The sequence below is a fragment of the Buceros rhinoceros genome, unplaced genomic scaffold (genome assembly GCF_000710305.1).
Source record: "Buceros rhinoceros silvestris isolate BGI_N320 unplaced genomic scaffold, ASM71030v1 scaffold39244, whole genome shotgun sequence".
NCBI classification, from domain to species: Eukaryota; Metazoa; Chordata; class Aves; order Bucerotiformes; family Bucerotidae; genus Buceros; species Buceros rhinoceros.
The window spans coordinates 6,114-16,016 of record NW_010409601.1 but is presented as its reverse complement, the minus strand read 5'-3'; the positions used below and the strand labels follow the sequence as shown (position 1 = coordinate 16,016).

At 35.6% G+C, this 9,903-nt stretch overlaps 1 protein-coding gene across 1 annotated transcript in view; it reads right to left on the bottom strand.

Annotated features, from left to right (window-relative positions):
* The window catches only part of TRAK2 (trafficking protein, kinesin binding 2), a 16,981-nt gene extending 7,519 nt beyond the window's left edge, over window positions 1-9,462 (bottom strand). Inside the window, exons 1-5 of the mRNA XM_010135281.1 lie at window positions 9,392-9,462; window positions 8,175-8,369; window positions 3,661-3,731; window positions 2,956-3,072; window positions 1,542-1,751 (exon numbers count right to left, since the gene is read on the bottom strand). Of these exons, the coding sequence (XP_010133583.1) occupies window positions 1,542-1,751; window positions 2,956-3,072; window positions 3,661-3,731; window positions 8,175-8,369; window positions 9,392-9,428 (630 nt within the window). The 5' untranslated portion in view covers window positions 9,429-9,462. The remainder of the gene's footprint in view (window positions 1-1,541; window positions 1,752-2,955; window positions 3,073-3,660; window positions 3,732-8,174; window positions 8,370-9,391) is intronic.
* Between the last annotated feature and the right edge of the window lie 441 nt (window positions 9,463-9,903).

Here is a 9,903-nt window from a genome sequence, read left to right as displayed (position 1 = left end):
GAAAGTAAACCAACACAGTAATCAGAAGTAAGCATTTGAATTTGCTTCAAAACTTCTTAAGGCAAAGAAATCTTGAAAACTGAATAAAGTTGGCCAAACCTTCTATGGCACTGAAAAGCTCTCAGTAAAATAGCTTTTCTCCATATTCCCCAACTAGTCTATTTAGACTGTAAATTTCCTGGGCCAGAAACCAAGTATCACATATTTGGTTGTATGTCTAACGTACAACATTGAGCATACTAGATTCCCTCTTCCATTTCAGTTATGAGGATGATAATATTAAACTTTGCACAGATAAATCTTCTATATTCAGGACTGTTTGCCAGTAAGTGACTCACCACAAAACTTAGTAAATGTCTTTAAAGATTACCCAAGTAAACAGAAGTACAGCTACACAGGTGCAGGCAAACACACTTCTTTACATAATGCTGTCACATGAAAATAATTTCAAAAAATGCAAATATAGCCTCAATATAATTGAGGCTATTTGAAGTCAGTGAAGGTTATGTTATATCACAGAATGATAGCAGTCTCTTTTCAACTCCATCTTTTCACACTACACTGAATTAATCCTTGGTCTGTAAAGTTCTGTAATCATATACAGGGTTAGGAGCATAATAAAAGCAGTCTGATCTTCTCTTTTTCCTCCCACAGCACTACTAAGCTATCCACTTGGTCTTCAGGAGTTTAAGGAAGGTGTGTATCTCAGGGTGAATATTCTGGAGACAAAACAAGAGGAAGAGTACATTTTGTTCACATTAAGGAACCTAGTCTCTGTCATACTGCTGAAACAAGCTTTTATTGGGAAAGGCTCACATAAAAAAACCAAACCACCCACCCTAAACAAAAACCTCACCTTTCTTAAAAACAATGAAAGAACCCACTTTCAACCAAACTTCTATTTCACAAGTTCCACTCTCCACCTCTGAAGAACAGACACTGCATCTGTAGGTTCTGATTCCTGTAACCTTTGCTGTTGATTCCATGACTTTTATAGCCACTATTTTGTCTGACCTTTTAATCTCTATCCCTGTAATGGCACAGCGCCTGTATTCATGTTTTATACACAAGGGAGACCAATTAAAATACAGAGACTAATCACATAGTCAAAACTAAGTGTGTCTTTGAAAGAATTTGAGCAGAAGTTCAATATCGAATATAGGCTAACAAAAACGTAATGGCAACACAACGGAATTCCTGAAATACTACTACTAATTGCACGTCAGATTTATATCAAAACAGGTCGCATAAGCTTGAGGGCCTGATGGGTCCAGCTACTTTTGCTGGGTACTTACATGGTCACATATTCTTCCACATACCATAAAGGCATGGAGGAAAGACTTCTAGAGAATTCTGCGGAGAAGGAGTAGCGAAGGAAACAGAAGGATAGGAGGGTGGAAGGAAAGTGTTTGGGTATGATTTGTATACAGCGATACAGAATAGTCATAATCAAGAGTAACCGAGATGCTGGATTTTTTAACCATCTACCCTGATTTATTTTATATCCAGCATATAAGGTATACACTGTAAGCTGGATATACCTTTGATCGGAGAGCAAGGTTCTCCTCTTCCAGCTCTCTGAGTTTATCTTGCAAGACATCCAACTGCAACAGATCATGTGATACACTGAAAGACTCATTGAAACGAAGTGGTGTGGAACAGCTGGAATCTGTTTCACTCTCCTCAGAAGCAATCGAAACAATACGAAGCAGGTCATCTTTCTTTGACAGTTCATGCTGCAGCTGGTTAACCTATGACAAAAGAAGATCACCAGCTCATGAAACATACTTTAGCTATACAATATTAGAGTGTATTATTCATGCAGCCTCTTGGGACTTCACTGCTCTGGTCTAAAATGAGATTAAAAAATACCTCACATGTCATGATCAATTTATTTATATTTGCTCGGAAGATGCAACCTCTATTTATTTTATAGGAAGTTCACAAAATCATAATTCTAACACTGTAAGAAGACTGAAAATTCAAGAATGAACAAGAGAACCTACTTTTTTAATAGTTTACTTCAAAATAATTTTCCAGCTGCTTTGATAGATGTTTACATTTTAACATGCTAAATATAATTCTGATTATGACCATTTTTCTGAACTGTAACTTTCTGGAGAAAAAAACTGCTAGACATCTGTTTATACATACAGATTGGTACCCCCCAGTCTATACACTAAATGAACTGCAGGACAGATCTCATTTAGATAAATTGTATTTTGCAAAATTTTGCAAATTTATCTAAATTTTTATATGATTATATAAGTTTATGCTGTCCTACAGATAATTATGAGTATGTTCTTATTACCAGCATACTGTTTTACACAAGCAGCTGAATCCATTTCACTGTAACTTAAGACTACATCTGCTAACTCCAGGGTTAAAAACTTGAGACACTTTATCGTTTATGAATTATTTAATTCTTTTTTTACAAAAGAAAAACAAAGAAGGATCTGTGTTTAAAGGAAGACATGGAGTGAAGATCTTGAGTAGAATTCAGTTTTCATTAAATTTTATTTATTCTTACTGTAAGCACCCTGTTAAGCCAGCTCATTTTCTGGCTGTTTCCTCACATGTGAAGTTGTGTAGGTCATGTCAGACACCAACTACTTATTTTGACTTAGATTATTAGATTTGTAGTTTAATAGTAGGATATCAGACTGGTGGTGAAAACAAACACTTTGAAAATACAATCCTGCTGTAGATATATCATAATAATACCTAGTATTCTCATAATTTCTCAGTAATTGCAATATGCAGTCTTTTTAGTCAATTCTTGGGCCAAGAAGGCTGACTGAATGATGACAATTGGGAAAATGACATTTAAGTATACTTCTGTAGGCTGAGAGCAGCAATCACCTGCTTTCAACGAAATAATACATTTCTCTTAATTCTCTTACCATCATCATAAAAAAAAAAAAAAAAAGTTAGAAAAAAAGAAAGATCACTCACTCGGTCTAGAGTTTGTCCTAACTGTTCTTCTAGTGCTTCATTCTGTTCCATCAACAGATGGTTTCGCTTAAGGAGAGCTTGTCCAATTCGAGCTGCCAGTTCCAGGTCCCGATCCTTCTGCTCACAAAATGAGAACAAATGTCTACTTTTGACCAGATAAGGTTTAAATTCACAGTAGTTTCAGATTTTCCTAGCTATTGTTTAATCATCACCACTCTTGAGATCCCCCTTCACTCTCAAATGGATCAACATTGTTAGAACGATTAATGCTTCATCTTTTTGATCCAGAACACACCCGTAACTGTGTTTCTTGATACAGCACAATCTATTCCACAGTCATTTGCAGTAACAGGGGGAGGGGAAAGCACCAAACCTAGGGACACTTTCGGGTTTTGTGCTTGAGCACTGGAGAGGTTATATTGGCTCTGTTGAATCATACAAAAAAGCCAGACATACTAAGGTCTGTGGTCTTTCAAGTGACGCTTTCTCCAGAACAGCCTACTTGAATAGCAATGAGAGGGTAGAAGCAAAGGAGCAAATTTTGTTTCCGAGATGGTGCAACCAAATGGGCAGCTTCTCATTACCCATGTGTTTGATAAATAGCTCCTGGATATAACTGAACCAAAATTTCCAGTGCTGAATAAAACCATTTCTCAAATACATGTCCTCAAAAATATTAACAGAGCACTACAGAGATGAGCATACCTCAGCTAACAGATGTTTGACCATGTCGGCATCACTGTAGGTTTTCTGCTCCACATTATCTGTGCCACGAACTGAGAAAGAAAAACATACTTACTGACATAGCTTAAGTACAAGACGACTGCTGGGAAGGGAGGAAGCTAAAACCCAGAGGATGTTGTTTATATACAAATACAGTACTTAGTTGATGAAACTAGTGGAGACTATGAAAATGCATTTCAACTTCAGAAATAGGAAACAATACCCATTTGGGTACAATAAGGCACTGAACATTTACAGTTTTCAGCAATATTAGCTAAAACTTGAGGAGCTCACACATCCTTCAAATTTCAGAAAAGGAGAAAAATCTCTTAAGATCAACTTTTTGAATACAGCTATTAAATCATCCTGCCTGCTGGGGAGAAAGGGAAGAGTATACTGGAGCATATCCAAACAGAGCTGAACACACCTGCAGACTTTACCCTTGAAATAAAATTCCCATTAGCTATACACAGGAAGTATGGAGACCCCAGAGACTAGTCATGGAAACGTATTTATTATGTACTTGATTATCTTGGAAACAGTTAAAAAGAAATGTGATAATGTATGTCTGCAATTCAGATGTGGCAGCAAATCCTATCTTACTGATTGAGTGACTTTCATGTTTGAAGAGTTTGTAAAACTATTTAAAAAACCTGAGAACAAGTAGGATTTAAAAAACAGGACTGACTCAAGAATAAACAAAGCATGAAGAGTTTGTGACAAACCAGGAAGTTTAGCTCAAACCGGGACACAACCTGAACAAAACACAGTGCTAAAACACAAAGCACTGGTCTGCTCTAGTTCTTTTCCTGAGAAATAGATGATGCTAGTAAAGAAGAAATCTTAATTACCTTGTGCAAATTTGTAAGATCCAGCCAAGGAGGAGGAAGGAAGTTCAATAAGAGCTAGAGTCAAAGAAAATGAAAGATTTGGGAGTAAAAAGAACAAAGAGGAGAAAGAATTAAAATGTATTAAAATGAATTTTTTGCATGCATCCATCACCATCTAAAAATAAATGCACGTGTAAAACATAATTTTTACAGTATTAAAACTTTCTTGGAACTTTAAAAGAACCATTTAGATATGATTCTGTTCAGTCGCAGAATTATATCTCGCACTTGCAGGTGATGATGCTTGTGCTTGTCCAAGTTCAACAGAAATTTGCTCTTTTTGCTTCATAGAATCAGGATTAAGAAAGTAAAAAAGGCAGCACTATAAATTTAACATACACAAAAGCATCTGCTTCAACTGAAGGTCTAAGTTAACCTGTTTTGAAACTAATTCCATCAGCACTGCAGTGCAAAGTGAGATCACTACAGACTTGGTCTAAATCTGTTTATGAAGATTTCCTTTAATCTTCTGCCTTTTAAAAATCTGATTCATACTCTGAATACTTAGTGGTATTTGCTCTCATTTCTTCCCTTTGTTCTTGTTTAGGACTGAACAGTTAATTATGAGACAGTCAAGTGTCAAGGTGAAGTGCACAATAACTTTATTTACATATATTATATAAGCTATGTACGTACTCTACATACATAATGTTAAACAACCTTTTAAAACATGACATTAAGGTTATCCTAGGAATAAAAACAAGTTGCATTTCAGTATAAAAAGAAACTTTCTTGTAGTCTTGAAAGACAGGAGAACAGAAAGAACAATATAGAAGAAAAAGGTTTATTGAAATTGTTTCTCTTAGAGCTTAACAGAAAAATAAATCAAATTAACAAATCAAATGCTTTTTATCAAGTAGGTTAGTAGGCATAAAAACCCACCACATGCTATTCAAGTATTTAGGAGCTTTGAGCTTACAGCTCTGCCATTTACTAATTGTATTTCTAAGTAGGGGGAAAAATAGAAACTCTTCACAAAATTTAAAGCACTCATCTACTGGTAGCATAACATGCATTTGGGAGTTCAATTTTAGTGTACCACTTCGTTGCTAATATTGGTTGCCAAGAAGGGACTCCAAACTCATCTGGGTTACTAGCATTTGAAAAATTCACTGCACACACATAAGTAAGTTTTTACAGGCAGAATATTAGAGCCAGCTCTCCTGTAGTAACTGTTCCCACTAGATGATTTCAAGTTAAAAGTTTCTATCCAGTGCTAAGTCCCCTAAATCAAGATTTAGACTAAGTACATTACTAGATTACTCAGGTATGTAGGTTCTTAAAATCAAATGCAAATATATTTATTCTGATAAGAGAAATCACAGAACTAACAGCTTTGAAACTTAGGTCTATACATCTTATTTTCTCACAGTACAGCATGAAAATCATACATAATTTGTTACAAGCCTCTCTTGTGAACATGCACATGTGCAGTCTCTCCTCACCTTGCCAAGCAAAAGCTGCAAGCAACTCCTCAATTTGGGTAATATTCTTGTTATGTTGTGCCATGTCCCTTTATTCAAGTAGTTCTAAATACAGATGTTTTGTCATTCAGGGCTTCTTACACTACCGCAGTTGAAGTAGAAAATGATCTTTCACCTCACTGAAAACTCTGCCAGTGGGAATTCAAGTGGTCATTGGATAAAATTCTAACAGGCATCAGCAGCCATAAAAAGAGGAGGAGCTTAACTGCGATAACTGTTGCGTTCTTTTGTTGTGGTTTTGTTTTTCCCCCCTTGGATATCAACTACAAATTCACTCAAATCACGAGTTTAGCATTCTCTTTAGGAAAAAAGAACAAAAATGTTCCCATACATATACAGGGATGGGGGGATAACTACATAAAATCCCCAAGTTATGCTTCAAGAGTATGATTGTCACATTTATTCACAATTCCAGCCAACAGAAAGAAAGATACAAATTTCACCCAACAAGATGCTCATCAATGATTATAACTAGATCTTGATTTATATCTGTATTTGTCTAGGACCTTCCCAGTATCTCCCTGGAAGTTACTAGGCTCAAAAAAGCTAATATGACTACTACATTCAACCCCTGGACAATTTCTAGTAGAAACTGAAACCATACTTGTCTTGAGTTTATATGACTCAGCAGTTACGACAGTGTTCTTAAATAATAGAATCAGTTTTGTATGTTATGTCTAACGATTAACTTAATGTCAGTCACTGTTACAGCTCATTTTTGAGAATGCCAAAAAAACATCTGTGACAGCTGTTGAAAAAATTCTCACAACCAGTTTGCTATTTTCACAGGACAGTTTCTATAGTTAAAAAGAACTCCTCACTGGGTGAAAGAGAAAGACACCGCTTTCTGTAGTACCTTGTCAGCCAAATAATACATGACTGCCTTCACTAAAACATTGTTAATAAAACCTCTCCCTCTCACTGCAGTTTGGAAATGTAGGCTCTCATTGACTGAAGGTTCTTCTCTCAAGAGCTCTGTGCTTCATCACACTGGAACTGCAGATGGTGACCAGAGAGCAGAGCCACATTTGATGTAAAGTTCCCTCCAGCACTGACACTCTAATCCCCCTTCTTTATAATTAAAATTTAGAGGCAAGTACACAACCCACTGATTACACAACCGCTTCCAGCCAACTACAACAGTGTTCACTCAACTAAAAAAATCATTTGTCCTTGCAATATTATCAGAAACAGACTGAGCAATAAACATTAAATGGCTTTCCAAATACTTTCCACAGTTAAAAAAGAGTTCCAAGCCCGCAAGTTCAACTGATAACAAGATCACTTTAAATTGCTGAGTACTGCATTCTTAGGAAGTAGTAATTTACTTTTCCTTACACATTTGGTATACACCCTGGGTGAAGGCTTAAAGCATAAACAACACTAAAAAAAAAAATCTTGCAGAGCTGGCATGTACAAGGAAGGGGTAATCATTACAGATTGTATATAAACACCAAGGTTATAAATAAATACCAAGTTAGCTCTCCCAAACAGTTTTTTCCGATAGTTCCAATATATGGAGGAAACAGGACTTCCCCAGTTCTCTAAAGTGATTACAATGCATTCTCCTCTTTTCATGTGAAAATAATAGAAACTACAGGCAAGCAAATGTTCAGTTCTTTTTGCAGCCTTTTATATATTTGATTTTTAATATATTAAAGGTTTCTTCAAGTGATCAGAAGCTGTTCATTTTCTTCCTTATGATCTGCTACATTTAAGGATAGGTTACTTAGCATTTTCAAAACTGGAAGGCAGTGATCAACACTGATCTAGTACCCACCTATCTGGCATTCACACCATTTGTATTTCCAGAGGAAGTTAACAACAGCATTTCATTTCAAAAGCAACACTGACTCAAAATATCATCATGAAAATATCTATGAATATATCATAGCACGATTAACATTCCTGAAAATAGAGCTGCTGCATATTCCATACCTTTCATGTCACATCTAATCTAGTGCAACTCGAGGTTCCTGCCTCTTTTTGACTGTCACATGTTCCCACTCTTATTTCTGTGTGAAATCTAATGATCAATATTAATAATATTGATTTTTAAATTTACGATTTTGTCTTCAATAATTGGAAAAAAAAAAAAAATCCTAGGCCCAGATTTACTCACTCATGTAATGCAAGGGCTCCTCATCAGGAATGGGAGAGGTGATTTCAGGAAAACAGCCATGGCGAGCAGGGGACTGAATCCAGTCTTGATTTTCATACAGATACAGAGAGTCCACTCGTAACTTGTAATCTGGCAACTGTTCTTCTAGCATGCTCACCAACTCCACCTCGGGAAGGTCCTCACTGGAGCAGACATCTGAAAGTAAGTGCCACTATTAGTACACTACTATTAAATATGACATATATTTACTATTGCTACAGTAGTATACATTCTATAGACTATAAAATACTTTATAAACCTTCAGTAGATTTGAAAAGAATAATTCTGTAGTGGACAAATTACCAGAATATTAATTGAATCACTTTGTAATATTGATATATCAATTTACATTGCAATATTTTAAGTTCCTCATTGCCAACTGAGTCCACAGATTCCTGGAAAGCTGGTCTAGTCATGATCCCCTCTGATTTCTTGAATATGATGTATGCAATTAGTTTCAATTTCCATCTTTTTCTCTTCACTGAGCCAAAACACAGACCTACATTTTAGCAGCTATTGATTTTGTAAGATTTCATTGGCTTTAGCATAGTTCTAGTTCCCTTTTCTGAAGGAAATTCACATTTTCCTTGTTCTCCTGTTTATACTTTTGTTTGGTAATGAAGATAGATGTAAATAATCTTTAAGTAACTACCAAAATCAACTGAATACTGCCTTGAAATCAGAGAACAAATAGAAAATTCCATTATCATCCATATGGAATCATGCTCTGAGAGACACGATACTCAAAATCCTGGAAAGTTCAGCTTTTCCTGTCTCATCCCCCTGCCTGTAATCTCTCCACAATTACTGTAAAAAAAAAAAAAAAAAAAAAAAAAAAAAAAAAAAAAACAAAACAGGTCTAAGTTGCTAAAATACTAATATATCAAAGGTATATGGTGACTTTTCTTTCCAACATTTCCACTAAAGATGAAGACTATCTTCAGTACCTTTCAATGGAAAAAATGCCAGTGTTCATTATTGACAACGAGAATTTTACAAACAACATTTTACAGGGGAAGGTGATTTTACAAGCTAGTTAAGAAGACTCACCATTTTTGTTCATTTGCAATATCAGATAAGCAATACAAAGAATATGAAACTTACGATTGTCTTCAGGTTGGTGTTCTACAAAATGTTAGATACATTCAGAATTTTTAACAGTTACTTCTTCAACTTACCAGAAACATTCTCCAAGACTTTGTGATCAAAATTCATGAGTCCTTTCTTTACTGTTCAATTCTTTGGAAATATCATTCTGTAGTCAGATGGTGCATCGTCCCTTTACTGCTTTGGTAGAAAGATAGCTTTGGTTTAAAGACAGAGTAAGTGAAAGCCATCAAGCCACCAATACACTAAGAAATCTGGCATCAACTCACTTCTGTAGACTGGTTCATTCTCCAGATCTATTGCCATTTTGGGACATACTTATTTCAGCTGGGCTAATACCCTCTATAGGAGATTTCATGTAAGCTTCACAAGTTCCTCAGCTCAGCCATCACCTAGAAATAAACAAAGAGAATGTCTGTGCCACTAGTTCAAGTGAGACAGGCAACTTACTCTCACTGCCTCTCTTTCATCCTGAATTTTCAGGCTATCATTTAATTAAAAAAGTAAAAGTAAACAGACATTTCAACTCCTGGTTTACACATTACATTTAAAATGTAGCATCAAAAATATATCTTTTCCCTAC